General features: G+C 44.6%; 1 protein-coding gene across 1 annotated transcript; it reads left to right on the top strand.

Moving 5' to 3' along the window:
* The first annotated feature begins 20,301 nt into the window (after positions 1-20,301).
* On the top strand, positions 20,302-23,284 carry LOC149985331 (uncharacterized). Its single transcript, XM_090215686.1, has 2 exons — positions 20,302-20,310; positions 21,899-23,284. The coding sequence occupies exons 1-2, from the start codon at positions 20,302-20,304 to the stop codon at positions 23,282-23,284; spliced, it is 1,395 nt and encodes a 464-aa protein (XP_090071812.1).
* The last annotated feature ends 2,476 nt before the right edge of the window (positions 23,285-25,760 follow it).

Below are 25,760 nucleotides of genomic sequence, written 5' to 3'. Positions count from 1 at the left end.
TTGCTTTCTGGGGTTTTAAGTTTGGTTCTGTATAAGCACTTTGTGACAATTGCTAATGTAAAAAGGTCTTTATAAATACATTTGAATGATTGAAAAGATTTGACATTGTCACGTTCTGACCTTAGTTATTTTGTTATGTCTTTGTTTTAAGTATGGTCAGGGCGTGAGTTGGGTGGGTTGTCTATGTTCTTTTTTCTATGATTTGGGATTTCTGTTTTTGGCCTGGTATGGTTCTCAATCAGAGGCAGCTGTCAATCGTTGTCCCTGATTGAGAACCATACTTAGGTAGCCTGGTTGTCCCTGATTGAGAACCATACTTAGGTAGCCTGGTTTCATTTTGAGTTGTTGGTGTTTATTTTCTGTTCTGTGTTTTGTTTCACCGTTCAGGACGGTTCGTTATGTGGATTTATTGTTTTGTATTTAAATGTATTTATAAAGCTCTTCTTACATCAGCTGATGTCTCAAAGTGCTGTTCAGAAACCCAGCCTAAAACCACAAACAGCAAGCAATGCAGGTGTACAAGCACCAAGCATGTGACAAACAAAATGTGATTTGATTTTCTATGTTTTCAGAAGATGGGCAGGGACTCTGCTGTCCTAGCTTCAGGGGGAAGATGGACAGGGCCGCTACTGTCGTAGCTTCAGGGGGAAGATGGGCAGGGACTCTGCTGTCCTAGCTTCAGGGGGAAGATGGACAGGGACTCTGCTGTCCTAGCTTCAGGGGGAAGATGGACAGGGACTCTGCTGTCCTAGCTTCAGGGGGGAAGATGGGCAGGGACTCTGCTGTCCTAGCTTCAGGGGGAAGATGGGCAGGGACTCTGCTGTCCTAGCATCAAGGGGAAGATGGGCAGGGACTCTGCTGTCCTAGCATCAGGGGGAAGATGGGCAGGGACTCTGCTGTCCTAGCATCAGGGGGAAGATGGGCAGGGACACTGCTGTCCTAGCTTCAGGGGGAAGATGGACAGGGCCGCTGCTGTCCTAGCTTCAGGGGGAAGATGGACAGGGCCGCTGCTGTCCTAGCTTCAGGGGGAAGATGGACAGGGACTCTGCTGTCCAATTTTCAGGAAGGAAGATGGGCAGGGACTCTGCTGTCCTAGCTTCAGGGGGGAAGATGGGCAGGGACTCTGCTGTCCTAGCTTCAGGGGGAAGATGGACAGGGACTCTGCTGTCCAATTTTCAGGGGTGAAGATGGGCAGGGACTCTGCTGTCCTAGCTTCAGGGGGGAAGATGGGCAGGGACTCTGCTGTCCTAGCTTCAGGGGGGAAGATGGGCAGGGACTCTGCTGTCCTAGCTTCAGGGGGGAAGATGGGCAGGGACTCTGCTGTCCTAGCTTCAGGGGGAAGATGGACAGGGCCGCTGCTGTCCTAGCATCAGGGGGAAGATGGACAGGGCCGCTGCTGTCGTAACTTCAGGGGGAAGATGGACAGGGACTCTTCTGTCCTAGCATCAGGGGGAAGATGGGCAGGGACTCTGCTGTCCTAGCTTCAGGGGGAAGTTGGTTTCCCCACTGGGCTGCCAGGACAGAGAACAACTTTGAACTTTTGTGCTGAATGGGAGCTGCCCTCCCTTTGGGTGGGAGGACCAATAGACCAGAGATGGATAAGTTGCAGGGGTTTGATGGCACAAGCGGGGAGCCCAGCCAACAGCGAGTTGCAGTGGTCCAGATGGAAGAGGACAAGTGCCTGGATTAGGACCTGATCCACTTCCTGTGTGAGGGAGGGTCGTACTCTACGGATGTTCCACTTCCTGTGTGAGGGAGGGTCGTACTCTACGGATGTTCCACTTCCTGTGTGAGGTAGGGTCATACTCTATGGATGTTCCTCTTCCTGTGTGAGGGAGGGTCGTACTCTACGGATGTTGTAGAGCTAGAACCTGTAGGACTGAGTCACTGGTTTGATGTTTGTGGAGAACAACAGGGTGTTGTCCAGGGTCACGGCAAAATTCTTTGCACTGTGGGTGGGAGACACAGTGGAGAAGTCTGTGACACCGTGGAGTTGTCAACGGTCTTGGAGCGGGCAGGACTTCCCCGGGAGGAAGGGCAGCTTTGTCTTGTCGAATTGAATAAGGAGACAGAGGAGGTGTTATGATTGTTGTAGAATTGTCTTTAGTTTGATCCACACTACATGATGTTGTCCTATCCCAAAATATGTGTCAGACATGTTGACTGAACTGGCCGGGAGAACTTTGGATTACAGTGTCAAAGTTGAAAACGTCCTCACACATGCAAGCTAGCACACACGCTGACACACGGTGTCACAGACAGTTCATAGTCTTTAGTTAATCAGCTTCTTTTATCCTAATATAGTTAATGGTTGGCCATGGAGGGAGAGAGCTGGTATTGTTCAACTTATTTCATCCTAATATAGTTAATCGTTGACCATGGACAGGGAGAGCTGGTATTACTCTCTCTTGTTTACTTCATGTATTACAGTCCTATCTGAGATACGATACCACAACAGTGGATTTAAGATTTCCTTCTGTAATGGCACGTTAAAATGTATACTATCCAGGAGACGCCCATGTGTGTGTGCTTATGCGCACGCGTGCGCGCGTGTGTGTGTGTGTGTGCATGTGTTTGCGTGCGCGCGTGTGTGTGTGTGCGTGCGTGCATGTGTTTGCGTGCGTGCGTGTGTGTGTGCATTCAGGATTTTGATATTTGACTTGTTGTAAAAGGACAAAGTATTTACAATGGCAGAAGTCGGCTGGAATTAAAAATAATAAAAATAAAAATAAAATATAGGACAAAACTTACATCATGACAAGTGAGACACCACAACAACATAGCAAGGCAGCAACACATGACAACACAGCATGGTAGCAACACAATATGACATTAACATGGTAGCAGCACATGGCACAAACATTATTGGGCAACAGACAACAGCACAAAAGGCAAGAAGGTAGAGACAACAATACATCACGTGACCCATAAATATGACCCGTAACAGATATTTAACTTGTTGTAAAGGGATAAAGTTTGACCCTTAACAGATATTTAACTTGTTGTAAAGGGAGAAAGTTTGACCCTTAACAGATATTTAACTTGTTGTAAAGGGATAAAGTTTGACCCGTGACAGATATTTAACTTGTTGTAAAGGGAGAAAGTTTGACCCGTGACAGATATTTAACTTGTTGTAAAGGGAGAAAGTTTGACCCGTGACAGATATTTAACTTGTTGTAAAGGGATAAAGTTTGACCTGTGACAGATATTTAACTTGTTGTAAAGGGAGAAAGTTTGACCCGTAACAGATATTTAACTTGTTGTAAAGGGAGAAAGTTTGACCCTTAACAGATATTTAACTTGTTGTAAAGGGATAAAGTTTGACCTGTGACAGATATTTAACTTGTTGTAAAGGGATAAAGTTTGACCCGTAACAGATATTTAACTTGTTGTAAAGGGATAAAGTTTGACCCTTAACAAGTTAATCTGCATAATTGTAATTATTTGCCTACCTTCTCATGCCTTTTGCACACAATGTATATATAGACTCCCCTTTTTTCTACTGTGTTATTGACTTGTTAATTGTTTACTCCATGTGTAACTCTGTGTTGTCTGTTCACACTGCTATGCCTTATCTTGGCCAGGTCGCAGTTGTAAATGAGAACTTGTTCTCAACTAGCCTACCTGGTTAAATAAAGGTGAAATAAAAAAAAAATAATAAAAAAAAAAATATTTAACTTGTTGTAAAGGGATAAAGTTTGACCCGTGACAGATATTTAACTTGTTGTAAAGGGATAAAGTTTGACCCGTGACAGATATTTAACTTGTTGTAAAGGGATAAAGTTTGACCCGTGACAGATATTTAACTTGTTGTAAAGGGATAAAGTTTGACCCGTAACAGATATTTAACTTGTTGTAAAGGGATAAAGTTTGACCCGTAACAGATATTTAACTTGTTGTAAAGGGATAAAGTTTGACCCGTAACAGATATTTAACTTGTTGTAAAGGGATAAAGTTTGACCCGTGACAGATATTTAACTTGTTGTAAAGGGATAAAGTTTGACCCGTGACAGATATTTAACTTGTTGTAAAGGGATAAAGTTTGACCCGTAACAGATATTAACTTGTTGTAAAGGGATAAAGTTTGACCCGTGACAGATATTTAACTTGTTGTAAAGGGATAAAGTTTGACAAGTAACAGATATTTAACTTGTTGTAAAGGGATAAAGTTTGACCCGTGACAGATATTTAACTTGTTGTAAAGGAATAAAGTTTGACCCGTAACAGATATTTAACTTGTTGTAAAGGGATAAAGTTTGACCCTTAACAGATATTTAACTTGTTGTAAAGGGAGAAAGTTTGACCCGTGACAGATATTTAACTTGTTGTAAAGGGAGAAAGTTTGACCCGTGACAGATATTTAACTAGTTGTAAAGGGAGAAAGTTTGACCCGTAACAGATATTTAACTTGTTTTAAAGGGATAAAGTTTGACCTGTGACAGATATTTAACTTGTTGTAAAGGGATAAAGTTTGACCCTTAACAGATATTTAACTTGTTGTAAAGGGATAAAGTTTGACCCTTAACAGATATTTAACTTGTTGTAAAGGGATAAAGTTTGACCCTTAACAGATATTTAACTTGTTTTAAAGGGATAAAGTTTGACCCGTGACAGATATTTAACTTGTTGTAAAGGGATAAAGTTTGACCCTTAACAGATATTTAACTTGTTGTAAAGGGATAAAGTTTGACCCTTAACAGATATTTAACTTGTTGTAAAGGGAGAAAGTTTGACCCTTAACAGATATTTAACTTGTTGTAAAGGGATAAAGTTTGACCCGTAACAGATATTTAACTTGTTGTAAAGGGAGAAAGTTTGACCCTTAACAGATATTTAACTTGTTGTAAAGGGATAAAGTTTGACCCTTAACAGATATTTAACTTGTTGTAAAGGGATAAAGTTTGACCCGTAACAGATATTTAACTTGTTGTAAAGGGATAAAGTTTGACCTGTGACAGATATTTAACTTGTTGTAAAGGGAGAAAGTTTGACCCGTAACAGATATTTAACTTGTTGTAAAGGGATAAAGTTTGACCTGTGACAGATATTTAACTTGTTGTAAAGGGAGAAAGTTTGACCCGTAACAGATATTTAACTTGTTGTAAAGGGATAAAGTTTGACCCTTAACAGATATTTAACTTGTTGTAAAGGGAGAAAGTTTGACCCGTAACAGATATTTAACTTGTTGTAAAGGGATAAAGTTTGACCCGTAACAGATATTTAACTTGTTGTAAAGGGATAAAGTTTGACCCTTAACAGATATTTAACTTGTTGTAAAGGGAGAAAGTTTGACCCGTAACAGATATTTAACTTGTTGTAAAGGGAGAAAGTTTGACCCGTAACAGATATTTAACTTGTTGTAAAGGGATAAAGTTTGACCCGTGACAGATATTTAACTTGTTGTAAAGGGAGAGAGTTTGACCCGTGACAGATATTTAACTTGTTGTAAAGGGATAAAGTTTGACCCGTAACAGATATTTAACTTGTTGTAAAGGGATAAAGTTTGACCCGTAACAGATATTTAACTTGTTGTAAAGGGATAAAGTTTGACCCGTAACAGATATTTAACTTGTTGTAAAGGGATAAAGTTTGACCCTTAACAGATATTTAAGTTGTTGTAAAGGGAGAAAGTTTGACCCGTAACAGATATTTAACTTGTTGTAAAGGGATAAAGTTTGACCCGTAACAGATATTTAACTTGTTGTAAAGGGATAAAGTTTGACCCGTGACAGATATTTAACTTGTTGTAAAGGGAGAGAGTTTGACCCGTGACAGATATTTAACTTGTTGTAAAGGGATAAAGTTTGACCCGTAACAGATATTTAACTTGTTGTAAAGGGATAAAGTTTGACCCGTGACAGATATTTAACTTGTTGTAAAGGGAGAAAGTTTGACCCGTGACAGATATTTAACTTGTTGTAAAGGGAAAAAGTTTGACCCTTAACAGATATTTAACTTGTTGTAAAGGGAGAAAGTTTGACCCGTGACAGATATTTAACTTGTTGTAAAGGGATAAAGTTTGACCCGTGACAGATATTTATGCCTATCTTTTTATTCAAAGAATGAAATAAGAATGAAAACAATATCTACTGTCTTGATAAGAAATGGGTTACCTCATTCTTCATATGTACACTACCGGTCAAAAGTTTTAGAACACCTAGCATTCAAGGATTTTTCTTCATTTTTACTATTTTCTACATTGTTAAAAAATAGTGAAGGCGTCAAAACTATGAAATAACACATATGGAATCACTAGTAACAAAAAAGTGTTAAACAAATCAAACAATATTTTACATTTGAGATTCTTCAAATAGCCACCCTTTTCCTGGATGACAGCTTTGCACACTCTTGGCATTCTCTTAACCAGCTTCACCTGGAATGCTTTTCTAACAGTCTTGAAGGAGTTCCCACATATGTTGAGCACTTGTTAGCTGCTTTTCCTTAACTGCAGTCCGACTCATCCCAAACCATCTCAATTAGTTTGAGGTCGGGGGATTGTGGAGGCCAGGTCATCTGACTCAGCACTCCATCACTCTCCTTCTTGGTAAAATAGTCCTTACACAGCCTGGAGGTGTGTTGGGGCATTGTCCTGTTGAAAATGACAAATGACAGTCCCACTAAGCGCAAACCAGGCGGGATGGTGTATCGCTGCAGAATGCTGTGGTAGCCATGCTGGTTAAGTGTGTCTTGAATTCTAAATAAATCACAGACAGTGTCACCAGCAAAGCATCATCACATGTCCTCCTCCATGCTTTACGGTAGGAAATACACATGCAGAGATCATCCATTCACCCAGACCGCGTCACACAAAGACACAGCGGTTGGAACCAAAAATCTCAAATCTCAGACCAAAGGACAAATTTCCACTGGTCTAATGTCCATTGCTCGTGTTTCTTGGCCCAAACAAGTCTCTTCTTATTATTGGTGTCCATTAGTAGTGGTTTCTTTGCAGCAATTTGACCATGAAGGTCTGATTTACAGTCTCATCTGAACCGTTGATGTTGAGATGTGTCTGTTACTTGAACTCCGTGTAGCATTTATTTGGGCTGCAATTTCTGAGGCTGGTAACTTTAATGAACTTATCCTCTGCAGCAGAGGTAACTCTGGGTCTTCCTTTCCTGTGGCAGTCCTCATGAGAGCCAGTTTCATTATAGCGCTTGATTGTTTTTGGGACTACACTTGAAGAAACTTTAAATGTTATTGAAATTTTCCTTATTGACTGACCTTCACGTCTGTCATTTTTCTTTGCTTATTTGAGCTGTTCTTGCCATAATATGGACTTGGTCTTTTACCAAATAGGGCTATCTTCTGTATACAACCCTTACCTGTACCCCTACCTCACAACACAACTGAATGGCTCGAACGCATTAACAAGGAAATAAATTCCACAAATGAACTTTTAAGAAGGCACACCTGTTAACTGAAATGCATTCCAGGTGACTACCTCATGAAGCTGGTTGAGAAAATGCCAAGAGTGTGCAAAGCGGTCATCCAGGCAAAGGGTGGCTATTTGAAGAATCTCAAATATAAAATGTATTTTGATTTGTTTAACACTTTTTTGGTTACTATATGATTCCATATGTGTTATTTGGGGGAGTGTCACAAGTCCGACCGAGGGTGGCTCCCCTTCCCGGTCGGGTGGCGCTCGACGGTTGTCGTCGCCGGCCTATTAGCTGCCACTGATCGTCTTTCCTCCCCCTCCTTGTATGTTTATTGTTAGCACCTGTTAGTGAATCATTAGTTGGGCATTATTCTTTGTGCGGGATTAATTATTGTGACCTTCGGTTCTGTAGTAGAGGAACGTGTTTGTTCCTGGTCGTGTATTCTGTTGTACTATTTTCGTCCCTCGTGTTTGGGGCATTTTGGTTTTGAGCACCCTGTGGTGCGTTTGTGCATTAAAGAGCACAGCATTGCACTCTCTGTTTCCTGCGTCTGACTCCACACCCACGACACCCGGAGCGTTACAGGGAGGCAGGTAGCCTAGTGGTTAGAGCGTTGGGCCAGTAACCGAAAGGTACTGACCCTGTCGTTCTGCCCCTGAACAAGGCAGTTAAACCCACTGTTCCTAGGCTGTCATTGTAAATAATAATTTGTTCTTTACTGACTTACGTGGTAAAATGTCATAGTTTTGATGTCTTCACTATTATTCTACAATGTAGAAAATAGTTTTAAAAAATAAAGTAAAACCCTTGAATGAGTAGGTGTTCTAAACTTTTCAATGTACTGTCTTGCCTACTTTGTCTACCTAGTGTCTCAAAAAGCTATCTTAGTAGTCTGCAATGTGTTTTTTTGTCAATGAATGTATTATTGTGCAGTGCCACTTTAAAACATATTTCTAACTCTATGTTCTTAATAACTCTCTTTAGCTCTTAGTGTGATTCCTTGATTAGCGACTGAGTTAATGTCTTGACACAGTTGCATCATACTAGTCAAAGTACACATGTTAACACACACACACACACACACACACACACACACACACACACACAGTCTATCCTGAGGGATGGTACCAGTGTTGTCTAGACTAGTTGGTCTTCTGTCAGCCCTTTGGGAAAAAGGTGTGTGCTTGAGTGCGTGTGTGACCGTCTGTCCATGCGTGTGTGTGTCTGTGGGTGTGTGTGTGTGTGTGTGTGTATTTACATATCCTTGCATCCGTGTGTCTGTCTTCCGCCAGTCCCCCTGGACTGCTGAGTATAGGGATGAGCACAAGGAGAAGGGAAGCTGTCAGTCCCTTCAGAGAACTCTCTAGCATCTCGCCCAACTCCAGTTACCATGGTACCAAACCCTGAGGGCCAACCTCCAGTTACCATGGTACCAAACCCTGAGGGCCAACCAACACAATGCATGACCCACTGAGAACCCTGGGGGGGGTGTTCCAAATGGAACCCTTTTCCCTTTATAGTGCACAACTTTAGACCAGGGTCCATGGGGAACAGGGTGCCATTTGGGACACATCTATGAGGTAGCCTCATTACACAACATTGAAATGATAGTACCCTTACCCTCTTCATTCACCAGCAAGAACATACCACTTATACAATGCCATACATTTTATTGTATTTAACTAGGCAAGTCAGTTAAGAACAAATTCTTATTTACATTGACGGCCTACCCGTCTATTTTTGTTTGAAATGTGCTGGGGAAACAGACACTACCTTCTTCAAAAGGTTGTGCAAAACTAGGATAAAAAGCACACTGGTGATCTTGATGGCGTTTCATTTCATGGAGTTTATTGTACTGAGGTTTCAGTCTCAATAGACGTTCTAGCAACGCGCATGCCCCGCCCACTTGAGGATCTGTCTTTTTCAGCCATCTATTTCCTGTTTGAGGGGTGTTTGTCAGCCATCTATTTCCTGTTTGAGGGCTGTTTTTCAGCCATCTATTTCCTGTTTGAGGGGTGTTTGTCAGCCATCTATTTCCTGTTTGAGGGGTGTTTTTCAGCCATCTATTTCCTGTTTGAGGGGTGTTTGTCAGCCATCTATTTCCTGTTTGAGGGGTGTTTTTCAGCCATCTATTTCCTGTTTGAGGGGTGTTTGTCAGCCATCTATTTCCTGTTTGAGGGCTGTTTTTCAGCCATCTATTTCCTGTTTGAGAGGTGTTTTTCAGCCATCTATTTCCTGTTTGAGGGGTGTTTGTCAGCCATCTATTTCCTGTTTGAGGGCTGTTTTTCAGCCATCTATTTCCTGTTTGAGGGCTGTTTTTCAGCCATCTATTTCCTGTTTGAGGGGTGTTTGTCAGCCATCTATTTCCTGTTTGAGGGGTGTTTGTCAGCCATCTATTTCCTGTTTGAGGGGTGTTTTTCAGCCATCTATTTCCTGTTTGAGGGGTGTTTGTCAGCCATCTATTTCCTGTGTTTGAGAGGTGTTTTCAGCCATCTATTTCCTGTGTTTAAGAGGTGTTTTTCAGCCATCTATTTCCTGTGTTTGAGGGGTGTTTTTCAGCCATCTATTTCCAGTGTTTGAGAGGTGTTTTTCAGCTGTCTATTTCCTGTGTTTGAGAGGTGTTTTTCAGCCATCTATTTCCTGTGTTTGAGGGGTGTTTTTCAGCCATCTATTTCCTGTGTTTGAGGGGTGTTTTTCAGCCATCTATTTCCTGTGTTTGAGAGGTGTTTTTCAGCCATCTATTTCCTGTGTTTAAGAGGTGTTTTTCAGCCATCTATTTCCTGTGTTTGAGGGGTGTTTTTCAGCCATCTATTTCCTGTGTTTAAGAGGTGTTTTTCAGCCATCTATTTCCTGTGTTTGAGGGGTGTTTTTCAGCCATCTATTTCCTGTGTTTGAGAGGTGTTTTTCAGCTGTCTATTTCCTGTGTTTGAGAGGTGTTTTTCAGCCATCTATTTCCTGTGTTTGAGGGGTGTTTTTCAGCCATCTATTTCCTGTGTTTGAGGGGTGTTTTTCAGCCATCTATTTCCTGTGTTTGAGAGGTGTTTTTCAGCCATCTATTTCCTGTGTTTGAGGGGTGTTTTTCAGCCATCTATTTCCTGTGTTTGAGGGGTGTTTTTCAGCCATCTATTTCCTGTGTTTGAGGGGTGTTTTTCAGCCATCTATTTCCTGTGTTTGAGGGGTGTTTTTCAGCCATCTATTTCCTGTGTTTGAGGGGTGTTTTTCAGCCATCTATTTCCTGTGTTTGAGGGGTGTTTTTCAGCCATCTATTTCCTGTGTTTGAGGGGTGTTTTTCAGCCATCTATTTCCTGTGTTTGAGGGGTGTTTTTCAGCCATCTATTTCCTGTGTTTGAGGGGTGTTTTTCAGCCATCTATTTCCTGTGTTTGAGAGGTGTTTTTCATGGGTATTTTGAAGGGTGTTCATTTTTTGTGGAATTGAAAAAAGTAAATATACAGTTGAAATGTTTACAAATGAGATGCGCTGAAAGAAAGCAGATAGAAAGGCTGCCTGGAGGCCAGTAGACAGATCCTCCACTTTAACATACATGTATTCATATATGCAAATATGCCTGTTGTATTTATGCAAATGTAGCACACATAAATCAAATATATTTTATCACAAAATATAACAAAATACTTTATACAGTAGGAACATGTATATACTGTATGAGTGCATTCTATAAAACAATAGAGAAGTTTTACAATAAATGTAATACCTGAATACTACTGGGAGGGCTCTGCTGTGCTCTCCTTTAGTACAACAAGAGGATTCTCTTACATGTATAATGGCTGAAACTAAACCAAATTAAATCACATTTTATTGGTCACATACACATTTTTAGCAGATGTCATTTATTTGACCATGCTGGTCATTTATGAACATTTGAACATCTTGGCCATGTTCTGTTATAATCTCCACCCGGCACAGCCAGAAGAGGACTGGCCACCCCACATAGCCTGGTTCCTCTAGGTTTCTTCCTAGGTTTTGGCCTTTCTAGGGAGTTTTTCCTAGCCACCGTGCTTCTACACCTGCATTGCTTGCTGTTTGGGGTTTTAGGCTGGGTTTCTGTACAGCACTTTGAGATATCAGCTGATGTAAGAAGGGCTATATAAATACATTTGATTTGATTTGATGTCTTTGCAGGTGTAGTTTATTCAGCCTTCTAAGGTTGAAGAAGCGCTGTTGCGCCTTCTTCAACACACTGTCTGTGTGGGTGGACCATTTCAGATCGTTGGTGATGTGCACACCAAGGAACTTCAAGCTTTCCACCTGCTCCACTGCTGTCCCATTGATGTGGATAGGGGCATGCTTCCTCTGCTCTTTCCTGAAGTCCACAATCAGCTCCTTTGTTTTGTCAACATTGAGTGAGAGGGTATTTTCCTGGCACCCCATAGGGACTGGGATATGTTCCGCGTAGCCTCTAAGAATAACATTGAGGAATACACTGACACGGTGACTGAGTTTATCAGGAAGTGAACAGGAAATGTTCTACCCACTGTGACTATTAAAACCTACCCTACCCTAGAAACCGTGGATAGATGGCAGCATTCGTGCAAAACTGAAAGTGCGAACCACCCCAATTACCCATGGAAAGGTGACTGGGAGTTTGGCCAAATACAAACAGTGTAGTTATTCCTTCCACAAGGTAATCAAACAGACAAATGTCAGTATAGAGACAAAGTGGAGTTGCAATTCAACGGCTCAGACACGAGACATATGTGGCAGGGACTCCAGACAGTCACGGATTACAAAGGGAAAGCCAGCCACGTCGCGGACTCCGACGTCTTGCTCCCGGACAAGCTAAACACCTTCGCCCGCTTTAAGGATAACACAGTGCCACCGACACGGCCTGCTACCAAGGAGTGTGGGCTCTCCTTCTCCGTGGCTGATGTGAGTAAGACATTTAAGCATGTTAACCCTCGCAAGGCTGCTGGCCCTGACGGCATCTCTAGCTGCATCCTCAGAGCATGTGCAGACCAGATGGCTGGAGTGTTGACGGACGTAATCAATCTCTCCCTATCCCAATCTGCTGTCCCCACTTGCTTCAAGATGTCCACCATTGTTCCTGTACCCAAGAAGGTAACTGAACTAAATGACTATCACCCCGTAGCACTCACGTCTGTCATCATGAAGTGCTTTGAGAGACTAGTTAAGGATCATATCACCTCTTCCTTGCCTGACACCCTAGACCCACTTCCATTTGCTTACAGCCCCAATAGATCCACAGACGATGCAACAGCCATCGCACTGCACACTGCCCTATCCCATCTGGACAAGAGGAATACCTATGTAAGAATGCTGTTCATTGACTATAGCTCAGCATTCAACACCATAGTACCCTCCAAGATCATCATTAATCTTGGGGCCCTGGGTCTGAACCCCGCGCTGTGCAAGTGGGTCCTGAACTTCCTGATGGGCTGCCCCCAGGTGGTAAAGATAGGAAACAACACCTCCACTTCGCTGATCCTCAACACAGGGGCCCCACAAAGGTGCATGCTCAGCCCCCTCCTGTACTCCTTGTTCACCCATGACGGCATGGCCACGCACGCCTCCAACTCAATCATAAAGTTTGCAGATGGCACAACAGTAGGCCTGATTACCAATAGGAAAGTGTTTTTGAGGGGATTGTAAATGGACTGTTTCTCCATGTAACCCACATACACATCAGCATAGTTAGGAGCCATGGGGGATCCCATAGCAGTACCCTTTGTCTGAATAAAGAAATAATTTAGAAACATGAAGTAGTTGTGTGTGAGTACTTTTTGTATGTGGGTTACATGGAAAAACAGTCCATTTTTAATCCTCTCAAAAATGTTTTCTTGCCTAACATCATTATATGGAAACGGTATATTGATGATATTTTTGTTCTATGGAGGGGTGATGCCAAACAGCTCCAGGCATTCAATGCGTTTCTTAACTCCTGTTCTGAGCATCTAAGATTTACTATGTAATCTGAAGCACGTCAAATCAGTTTCCTTGATCTTCTGATCTTGTGTGAAGATAATGTTCTATACACTGATCTTTACAGGAAACCTACTGATCATAACAGTTTGTTGAGGGCTGATAGTTGTCACCAGCTTCCCCTGAAAAACAGTTTGCCCTACAGCCAATTCTGCTGAATCAAACGAATTTGCAAAAATCAATCACATTTCGACAGAAATGTGGCTGAGAAGCAAAGAAAATTAAAGGAGAGGGGCTACAAAAATGGTCAGATTAATACAGCAGTTGAGAGAATTCGAAAAACAAACCAAGACATGATCTTTTTCAAGGACAGTCTCGCAAAAAATAAACATTATTGCATTCTACCCTCTATTCAAAGTGCTTTGAACAAATTAAGAGAATTGTTCAAACATTGGCACATTCTAAGATCCGATGACAGTCTCGGTAATGTGTTTTCGGACCCTCCCTTGGTGGTATTCTCTCGGGGCAGAAATCTCAGAGATCCATTGGTAAACTCTGATTTACCATCCCAAGATATCCCTGCACAAAGTCTATTTGCGCCCCTACTGGATGGAAACTACAAGTGTAATGGCTGTCCTCAATGCAATGACACTTATAAATATAGATCCTTCAAACACCCCCAAACAGGGAAGCAGATCCCAATCAAAGGTGTTATCACTTGTTCCACTAAGGCAGTTATAACTTGTCCTTAAAAATGATGTGGGTAAAACAAAGCATTGTAGCACCATTAAGTGCAAAACCCGACTTACCCAGTTGCGGCCCACTTTTTGGAAGTGAACCACCCGATTTCGTCCACACGTTATATCGGCATTGAACGTGTCACCCTCCCTAGGAGAGGGGGTGACCGCTACGATTTATTGTTAAAACGAGAAGCTGCCTGGATCTTTAATTTAAAAACCCTTGCTCGTCTCGGTCTCAAGGTAGACTTTGATCTGAAGCCATTCTTGTGATTATTGTGATTTTGCTATTGTAAATGTCTGTAGGCTTATGTAGCCAAATTGTTTCTATAATCGTATGCTATCCATTCATGTTTTTGGTATGTTATTTTTTATATCTGAGAATTAACCAATGATATCAGGCCACATCTGACCATGATTACAGACAACTGTGTGTGTCCTTTGACACTATATAAACTAGTCACCCCGCAGTGTTTGTCATTATATCCTGATGAAGACATCTGGTCTGTTGAAACTTTGTATATTAGGTTATTCAATTATTGCATCTGAGCTCTTAGAGCGTGCGGCTCTTCTTTAAATGTTCAAGGCTAGACATATAGAACAATATAACACTGCCAGTGGGAGTGGCAGGCTAGACATATAGATCATAGACAGCCAGTGGGAGTGGCAGGCTAGACATATAGAACATAGACAGCCAGTGGGAGGGGCAGGCTAGACATATAGAACAATATAACACAGCCAGTGGGAGTGGCAGGCTAGACATATAGAACAATATAACACTGCCAGTGGGAGTGGCAGGCTAGACATATAGAACAATATAACACAGCCAGTGGGAGTGGCAGGCTAGACATATAGAACAATATAACACTGCCAGTGGGAGTGGCAGGCTAGACATATAGATCATAGACAGCCAGTGGGAGTGGCAGGCTAGACATATAGAACAATATAACACTGCCAGTGGGAGTGGCAGGCTAGACATATAGATCATAGACAGCCAGTGGGAGGGGCAGGCTAGACATATAGAACAATATAACACTGCCAGTGGGAGTGGCAGGCTAGACATATAGAACAATATAACACTGCCAGTGGGAGTGGCAGGCTAGACATATAGAACAATATAACACAGCCAGTGGGAGTGGCAGGCTAGACATATAGAACAATATAACACTGCCAGTGGGAGTGGCAGGCTAGACATATAGATCATAGACAGCCAGTGGGAGTGGCAGGCTAGACATATAGAACAGTATAACACTGCCAGTGGGAGTGGCAGGCTAGACATATAGATCATATACAGCCAGTGGAAGTGGCAGGCTAGACATATAGAACATAGACAGCCAGTGGGAGTGGCAGGCTAGACATATAGATCATAGACAGCCAGTGGGAGTGGCAGGCTAGACATATAGATCATATACAGCCAGTGGAAGTGGCAGGCTAGACATATAGAACATAGACAGCCAGTAGGAGTGGCAGGCTAGACACATAGAACATAGACAGCCAGTGGGAGTGGCAGGCTAGACATATAGATCATAGACAGCCAGTGGGAGTGGCAGGCTAGACATATAGATCATAGACAGCCAGTGGGAGTGGCAGGCTAGACATATAGATCATAGACAGCCAGTGGGAGTGGCAGGCAAGACACATAGAACATAGACAGCCAGTGGGAGTGGCAGGCTAGACATATAGAGCAATATAACACAGCCAGTGGGAGTGGCAGGCTAGACATATAGATCATAGACAGCCAGTGGGAGTGGCAGGCTAGACATATAGATCATAGACAGCCAGTGGGAGTGGCAGGCTAGACATATAGAACAATATAACACAGCCAGTGGGAGTGGCAGGCTAGACATATAGATCATAGACAGCCAATGGGAGTGGCAGGCTAGACATATAGAACAATAGAACACAGCCAGTGGGAGTGGCAGGCTAGACATATAGATCATAGACAGCCAGTGGGAGTGGCAGGCTAGACATATAGATCATAGACAGCCAGTGGGAGTGGCAGGCTAGACATATAGAACATAGACAGCCAGTGGGACAGCCAGTGGGAGTGGCAGGCTAGACATATAGATCATAGACAGCCAGTGGGAGTGGCAGGCTAGACATATAGAACAATATAACACAGCCAGTGGGAGTGGCAGGCTAGACATATAGATCATAGACAGCCAGTGGGAGTGGCAGGCTAGACATATAGATCATAGACAGCCAGTGGGAGTGGCAGGCTAGACATATAGATCATAGACAGCCAGTGGGAGGGGCAGGCTAGACATATAGAACAATATAACACAGCCAGTGTGAGTGGCAGGCTAGACATATAGATCATAGACTGCCAGTGGGAGTGGCAGGCTAGACATATAGAACAATATAACACAGCCAGTGGGAGTGGCAGGCTAGACATATAGATCATAGACAGCCAGTGGGAGTGGCAGGCTAGACATATAGAACAATATAACACAGCCAGTGGGAGTGGCAGGCTAGACATATAGATCATAGACAGCCAGTGGGAGTGGCAGGCTAGACATATAGATCATAGACAGCCAGTGGGAGTGGCAGGCTAGACATATAGAACAATATAACACAGCCAGTGGGAGTGGCAGGCTAGACATATAGATCATAGACAGCCAGTGGGAGTGGCAGGCTAGACATATAGATCATAGACAGCCAGTGGGAGTGGCAGGCTAGACATATAGATCATAGACAGCCAGTGGGAGGGGCAGGCTAGACATATAGAACAATATAACACAGCCAGTGTGAGTGGCAGGCTAGACATATAGATCATAGACTGCCAGTGGGAGTGGCAGGCTAGACATATAGAACAATATAACACAGCCAGTGGGAGTGGCAGGCTAGACATATAGATCATAGACAGCCAGTGGGAGTGGCAGGCTAGACATATAGAACAATATAACACAGCCAGTGGGAGTGGCAGGCTAGACATATAGATCATAGACAGCCAGTGGGAGTGGCAGGCTAGACATATAGATCATAGACAGCCAGTGGGAGTGGCAGGCTAGACATATAGAACAATATAACACAGCCAGTGGGAGTGGCAGGCTAGACATATAGATCATAGACAGCCAGTGGGAGTGGCAGGCTAGACATATAGATCATAGACAGCCAGTGGGAGTGGCAGGCTAGACATATAGATCATAGACAGACAGTGGGAGTGGCAGGCTAGACATATAGAACAATATAACACAGCCAGTGGGAGTGACAGTCTAGACATATAGATCATAGACAGCCAGTGGGAGTGGCAGGCTAGACATATAGATCATAGACAGCCAGTGGGAGTGGCAGGCTAGACATATAGATCATAGACAGCCAGTGGGAGTGACAGGCTAGACATATAGAACAATATAACACAGCCAGTGGGAGTGGCAGGCTAGACATATAGATCATAGACAGCCAGTGGGAGTGGCAGGCTAGACATATAGATCATAGACAGCCAGTGGGAGTGACAGGCTAGACATATAGAACAATATAACACAGCCAGTGGGAGTGGCAGGCTAGACATATAGATCATAGACAGCCAGTGGGAGTGGCAGGCTAGACATATAGAACATAGACAGCCTACAGTAATATTAATTATGTTAGATCATCCTGTTATTGGAACACAGACTTATATAAGGGTATTTTGTGGATTACCAACTGTTTAAAAAGTAATATTTATTCGCAATATTTCAAATCAAATTTAATTTGTCACATGCGCCGAATACAACAAGTTTAGAATTGAAATGCTTACTTACAGGCCCTTATTAACCAACAGTGCAGTTCAAGAAGAAGAAAATGTTTACTAAGTAGGCTAAAATAAAAAGTAATAATAAAAAGTAACACAATAAATATAACGAGGCTATACACAGGGGGCACCGGTACTGAGTCAGCGTGCGGGGGTACAGGCTAGTTGAGGTAATCTGTTCATTAATTGTTTTATGAATTGTTCAGCAGTGCTATGGCATGGGGGTAGAAGCTGTTGTGGTTTTGTTGTGCCCTCTTCACGACTGTCTTGGTATGTTTGGACCATGATAGTTCGTTGGTGATGTGAACACCAAGGAACTTGAAATTCTCGACCTGCTCCACCACAGCCCAGTCGATGTTAATGGGGGACTGTTCGGCCCTCCTTTTCCCTGTAGTCCACGATCAGCTCCTTTGTCTTTCTCACATTGAGGGAGAGGTTGTTGTCCTGGCACCACACTGCCAGTTCCCTTACCTTATCCCCATAGGCCGTCTCATCGTTGTCGGTGCTCAGGCCTACCACTCTTGTGTCGTCAGCAATCTTAATGATGGTGTTGGAGTCATGTTTGGCCACTCAGTCGTGGGTGAACAGGGAGTACAGGAAGGGACTGAGCATGTACCCCTGAAGGGCCCCAGTGTTGAGGATCAGCATGGCAGACGTGTTGTTGCCTACCCTTACAATCTGGGGGTGACCCGTCAGGAAGTCCAGGATCCAGTTGCAGAGGGAGGTGTTTAGTCTCAGAGTCCTTAGCTTAGTGATGAGCTTTGTGGGCACTATGGTGTTGAACGCTGAGCTGTAGTCAATGAACAGCATTCTCACATAGGTGTTCCTTTTGTCCAGGTGGAAAAGGCCAGTGTGGAGTGTGATTGAGATTGTGTCATCTGTGGATCTGTTGAGGCGGTAGCGAATTGGAGTGGGTCTAGGGTGTCCGGGAGGATGGTGTGGATGTGAGCCATGACCAGCCTTTCAAAGCACTTCATGGCTACTGACGTGAGTGCTACGAGGCAGTAATCATTTAGACAGGTTACCTTCGCTTCCTTGGGCACAGGGACTATGGTGGTCTGCTTGAAACATGTAGCTATTACAGACTCGGTCAGGGAGAGGCTGACAATGTCAGTGAAGACATTTGATAATTGGTCCGCGCATTCTTTGAGTACACGTCCTGGTAATCCGTCTGGCCCAGCGGCTTTGTGAATGTTGACCTGTTTAAAGTTTTTATTCACATCGGCTACCAAGAGCGTTATCACACAGTGATCCAGAACAGCTGGTGATCTCGTGAATGCTTCAGCGTTGCTTGCCTCGAAGTGAGCATTAAAGGCATTTAGCTCGTCTGGTAGGCTCGTGTCACTGGGCAGCTCGAGTCTGGGTTTCCCTTTGTAGTCCATAATAGTTTTCAAGCCCTGCCACATCCGACGAGCGTCAGAGCCGGTGTAGTAGGAGTCAATCTTAATCCTGTATTGACGCTTTGCTTGTTTGATAGTTCATCTGAGGGCATAGTGGGATTTCTTATAAACATCTGGATTAGTCTCCCGCTCCTTGAAAGCGGCAGCTCTAGCTTTTAGCTCGATGCGGATGTTGCCTGTAATCCATGGCTTCTGGTTGGGATATGTACGTACAGTCATTGTGGGGATGACGTCATCGATGCACTTATTAATGAGGCCGGTGACTGAGGTGGTGTACTACACAATGCCATTGGATGAATCCTCTAACATATTCCAGTCTGTGCTAGCCAAACAGTCCTGTAGTGTAGCATCCGCGTCATCTGACCACTTCCGTATTGAGCCAGTCATTGGTACTTCCTGCTTTAGTTTTTGTTTGTCAGGAGGATATAATTATGGTCAGATTTACCAAATGGAGGGTGGGGGAGACCTTTGTATGCATCTCTGTGTGTGGAGTAAAGGTGGTCTAGGATTTCTTTTTTCTGGTTGCACATGTGACATGCTGGTAAAAATGTGTTAAAACTGATTTAAGTTTGCCTGCATTAAAGTCCCCGGCCACTAAGAGAGCCGCTTCCTTATAGAGTATTTATTGATGGTTCATATCTTCCATCAGTTTAGAGCATCAATCGACATCCATTCTATTCAAGTGCATCCCTTCTGATGGGGTTCAACGGTAAGAGTTATGCTATAGGGTATCGTATAGCTTGGGAGAGGGGAGGCTGGATGTGTGTGTGTGTGTGTGTGTGTGTGTGTGTGTGTGTGTGTGTGTGTGTGTGTGTGTGTGTGTGTGTGTGTGTGTGTGTGTGTGTGTGTATAAACAGACATGAGGTGGCATCACCCTAGAGGGAATGCAGCGCTGTCAATCAAAATCTTGACAATAATACCATAATTACCCCCCAGGGTGTTTCAGATGGAGCTTTCTGCGTCCCAAATGGCACCCAACTCCCTATATAGTGCACTGCTTTTGCCTGATGGGCCCTGGTCAAAAGTAGTGCACTATATAGGACAGAGAATGTATTGACAACTAACTAGAACGTGATGTACCTTGGGGTTGCCGGTTCTTGTGCCTCGTTTCATCCCTTTCTGTCTAAAATCATCCTCATCATCACCAATCATGGAAGAGGTACATAAATGATGTCTTTGTGCTCTGAGAAGGAAATCAGCATGACCTAAACTCTGCTCTGAGAAGGAAGTCAGCAGGAATGAAATCCAAAGTCTGCGGAATAAGAGCTGTGAATGGAGACTGATGAGAGAAAAATAAACTCTCTGGACTTATAGATCATTAAAGAGAACTAGATGGTAACTTGACAAGTAAAGTTGTGGGGCTATCTAAAGCTCATTAAAAGTATTTGTGGTACAGTTTTACTTTACTATATAAAGCAAAGCAGTTAAATACATTATAGTCAAAGTTAAATCTAGTAAAATAATTGATCTGATTACTTTGATAGACTACTATGTCAACATTATTACTTTGGATTGTGGGCAGATTTGATTTGATTTGATTTGAGTTACATCCCAAAAATGTCTAAACTACAGTTGTTGCCTGTGAAAACTGATAGAAGAAAAATAGGACAAAGAGATATTCTGTCAGGAGATGGGAATAAAAGGTAGGATCATGTGGATAACACTTGTAGGAAAACAAAGCAACTCTGAGTCAATCATGCTGTGTGTTTCAGATAAATAGATGCACCATTTACTTTTGAAAAATGTTCAGTGTGAATAAAGTATGATTTTAGTTGAATGATGACGTGACCAAGCGGCGTGGTAAGGAAGAACGTGGGAGGAGCTCCTGGATCGCCTGCCCTGGGAGAAGGTAGAAGCAGAGAGGAAGGCGAAGGCAACATGTTACGGATACAGTTATCCTATGTGTGTATCCTGTGTGTGTGTGTTTCTTTTCTCTCCTTCTCCCCTCACAGGTGAAAATCATCACTCCCCAATCAGTCAACAATCAATCCTCAATCAGAAGACACACCTCCTGTTTCCTACCCTATCACAGTTCCTTCCCCATGGTTTAAAAACCCCATCATTTGTTTGCTCTGGAGCTCAATCTCTTTGTAAATGCCATGTTTGTAGACCTCTGTGTTTCACTCGCGCTCTGTGTCTTAACCTCTCTTTTGTTTGAGCACCTCCAAATCACTTTCATCTCCTGTGAGTATTGTTTTGGTTCTGGTGTTTGTTTGTTGCTGGTGGGAAAAGGGGGAAACCAAGACAAGTCGCCCATGGGCATACACTACCCGTAGGTGAACTTTGTTAAATACACTAGTTAGAACTGGGCGGACCAACCACTGTATTTTTGGTTGGTTAGTTAGTTAGCTGTTGTTAAAGTAGGCTAGTCTAGCTTAGGGGTGTTTTTGCATATTTATTGTTTCTTTCCTTGGGTCCAGCTCAGCCCCTTTTCCTGCTCCCCCCATTACCGTGTGTTTATAAATAAACCCTGAGTTTGACGGGATTATTTCAGTTGTCGTGGTTATTTCGTTCACACTTGCTTTGTCACAACTATAATTTGCATGAGATATGTTACGGGTCTCATTACCATCCCCCCTAGACTGTCGGGCCAAAAGGGATTCGTAACACAGCAGCTAAAGCAGAGCGGCAGCGTTATGAGGGAACACGGCTAGCAAGGAAGCCCGAGAGGCACTGGGGAGTGTGGCAGAGTCAGGTTGGAGACCTGAGCCAACTCCCCATGGCACGGCGAGCGTCGTACTGGTCAGGCACCATGTTATGCGGTGGAGCACACGGTGTCTCCAGTACGCGTTCTTAGCCCGGTGCTCTACATTCCAGCTCCCCGCATCTGCCGGGCTAGGGTGAGCATCCAGCCAGAACAGGTTGTGCCAGCTCTGCGCTCAAGACTGCCAGTGCGCCTCCACGGCCCAGTGTATCCGGTGCCTCGGCCAAGGAAGAAGCCTCCTGTATGTCTGCCCAGCCTGGTGAGTCCTGTGCCTGCTCCCAGAGCCAGGCCTCCTGTGTGTCTCTCCACTCCAGTGATCCATGGCAAGAAGCCTCCAGTGATGATCCATGGCAAGAAGCCTCCAGTGATGAGCCATGGCAAGAAGCCTCCAGTGATGAGCCATGGCAAGAAGCCTCCAGTGATGAGCCATGGCAAGAAGCCTCCAGTGATGATCCATGGCATGAAGCCTCCAGTGATGATCCATGGCATGAAGCCTCCAGTGATGATCCATGGCATGAAGTCTCCAGTGATGATCCATGGCATGAAGCCTCCAGTGATGATCCATGGCATGAAGCCTCCAGTGATGATCCATGGCATGAAGCCTCCAGTGATGATCCATGGCATGAAGCCTCCAGTGATGATCCACGGCATGAAGCCTCCAGTGATGATCCACGGCATGAAGCCTCCAGTGATGATCCACGGCATGAAGCCTCCAGTGATGATCCACGGCAAAAAGCCTCCAGTGATGATCCACGGCAAAAAGCCTCCAGTGATGATCCACGGCAAAAAGCCTCCAGTGATGATCCATGGCAAGAAGCCTCCAGTGATGAGCCATGGCAAGAAGCCTCCAGTGATGAGCCATGGCAAGAAGCCTCCAGTGATGATCCATGGCAAGAAGCCTCAAGTGATGATCCATGGCATGAAGCCTCCAGCGACGTCCTCCAGCCCGGAGCCTCCAGCGACGTCCTCCAGCCCGGAGCCTCCAGCGACGTCCTCCAGCCCGGAGCCTCCAGCGACGTCCTCCAGCCCGGAGCCTCCAGCGACGTCCTCCAGCCCGGAGCCTCCAGCGACGTCCTCCAGCCCGGAGCCTCCAGCGACGTCCTCCAGCCCGGAGCCTCCAGCGACGTCCTCCAGCCCGGAGCCTCTAGCGACGTCCTCCAGTCCGGAGCCTCCAGCGACGTCCTCCAGTCCCGAGCCTCCAGAGACGGCCTCCAGTCCGGGGCCCGCAGCGAGGGTGCCCAGTCCGGGGCCCGCAGCGAGGGTGCCCAGTCCGGGGCCGGCAGCGAGGGTGCCCAGTCCGGGGTCGGCGACGAGGGTCCCCGCACCAGAGGTGCCACCAAAGTTGGGAGAGCCAGTGGTGGAGTGGGGTCTGCGTCCTGCACCTGAGCCATCACAGCGGATAAATGCCCACACAGACCCTCCCCTATAGGTTCAGGTTTTGCGGCCGGAGTCCACACCTTTGGGGTGGGTGGGGGGGTACTGTCACGCCCTGACCTTAGAGATCCTTTTTATGTCTCTATTTGGTTTGGTCAAACATCCCAAGGAGCACTGTGCAAGCGATAATATTAAAATGGAAGGAGTATCAGACCACTGCAAATCTACCAAGACCTGGCCGTCCCTCTAAACTTTCAGCTCATACAAGGAGAAGACTGATCAGAGATGCAGCCAAGAGGCCCATGATCACTCTGGATGAACTGCAGAGATCTACAGCTGAGGTGGGAGACTCTGTCCATAGGACAACAATCAGTTGTATATTGCACAAATCTGGCCTTTATGGAAGAGTGGCAAGAAGAAAGCCATTTCTTAAAGATATCCATAAAAAGTGTTGTTTAAAGTTTGCCACAAGCCACCTGGGAGACACACCAAACATGTGGAAGAAGGTGCTCTGGTCAGATGAAACCAAAATTGAACTTTTTGGCAACAATGCAAAACGTTATGTTTGGCGTAAAAGCAACACAGCTGAACACACCATCCCCACTGTCAAACATGGTGGTGGCAGCATCATGGTTTGGGCCTGCTTTTCTTCAGCAGGGACAGGGAAGATGGTTAAAATTGATGGGAAGATGGATGGAGCCAAATACAGGACCATTCTGGAAGAAAACCTGATGGAGTCTGCAAAAGACCTGAGACTGGGACGGAGATTTGTCTTCCAACAAGACAATGATCCAAAACATAAAGCAAAATCTACAATGGAATGGTTCAAAAATAAACATATCCAGGTGTTAGAATGGCCAAGTCAAAGTCCAGACCTGAATCCAATCGAGAATCTGTGGAAAGAACTGAAAACTGCTGTTCACAAATGCTCTCCATCCAACTTCACTGAGCTCGAGCTGTTTTGCAAGGAGGAATGGGAAAAAATGTCAGTCTCTCGATGTGCAAAACTGATAGAGACATACCCCAAGCGACTTACAGCTGTAATCGCAGCAAAAGGTGGCGCTACAAAGTATTAACTTAAGGGGGCTGAATAATTATGCACGCCCAATTTTTCAGTTTTTGATTTGTTAAAAAAGTTTGAAATATCCAATAAATGTCGTTCCACTTCATGATTGTGTCCCACTTGTTGTTGATTCTTCACAAAAAAATACAGTTTTATATCTTTATGTTTGAAGCCTGAAATGTGGCAAAAGGTCGCAAAGTTCAAGGGGGCCGAATACTTTCGCAAGGCACTGTACATACCCCAACCAGGAGCCATGGATTACAGGCCACATTCGCACTGAGCTAAAGGGTAGAGCTGCCGCTTTCAAGGTGCGGGACTCTAACCCAGAAGCTTACAAGAAATCCCGCTATGCCCTGCGACAAACCATGAAACAGACAAAGCGTCAATACAGGGCTAAGATTGAATCATACTACACCGGCTCCGACGCTTGTCAGATGTGGCAGGGCTTGCAAACTATTACAGACTACAAAGGGAAGCACAGCCAAAAGCTGCCCAGTGACACAAGCCTACCAGACGAGCTAAATTACTTCTATGCTCGCTTCAAGGCAAGCAACACTGAGGCATGCAAGAGAGCATCAGCTGTTCCGGACGGCTGTGTGATCATGCTCTCAGTAGCCGACATGAGTAAGACCTTTAAACAGGTCAGCATTCACAAGGCTGCAAGGCCAGATGGATTACCAGGACGTGTGCTCCGGGCATGTGCTGACCAACTGGCAGGTGTCTTCACTGACATTTTCAACATGTCCCTGATTGAGTCTGTAATATCAATATGCTTCAAGCAGGCCACCATAGTCCCTGTGCCCAAGAACACAAAGGCAACCTGCCAAAATGACTACAGACCCGTGGCACTCACGTACGTAGCCATGAAGTGCTTTGAAAGGCTGGTAATGGCTCACATCAACACCATTATCCAAGAAACCCTAGACCCACTCCAATTTGCATACTGCCCCAACAGATCCACAGATGATGCCATCTCTATTGCACTCCACACTGCCCTTTCCCACCTGGACAAAAGGAACACCTATGTGAGAATGCTATTCATTGACTACAGCTCAGCGTTCAACACCATAGTACCCTCAAAGCTCAACACTAAGCTAAGGAATCTGCGACTAAACAGCTCCCTCTGCAACTGGATCCTGGACTTCCTGACGGGCCGCCCCCAGGTGGTGAGGGCAGGTAGCAACACATCTGCCACGCTGATCCTCATCACTGGAGCTCCCCAGGGGTACGTGCTCAGTCCCTTCCTGTACTCCCTGTTCACCCACGACTGCATGGCCAGGCACGACTCCAACACCATCATTAAGTTTGCTGATGACACAAGTGGTAGGCCTGATCACCGACAACGACGAGACAGCCTATAGGGAGGAGGTCAGAGACCTGGCCGGGTGGTGCCAGAATAACAACCTATCCCTCAACGTAACCAAGACTAAGGAGATGATTGTGGACTACGGGAAAAGGAGCACCGAGC

This window comes from Oncorhynchus mykiss, chromosome 2 (genome assembly GCF_057628025.1).
Source record: "Oncorhynchus mykiss isolate SJ-2025 chromosome 2, ASM5762802v1, whole genome shotgun sequence".
NCBI classification, from domain to species: domain Eukaryota; kingdom Metazoa; phylum Chordata; class Actinopteri; order Salmoniformes; family Salmonidae; genus Oncorhynchus; species Oncorhynchus mykiss.
This window is presented reverse-complemented; position numbering and strand designations above follow the sequence as displayed.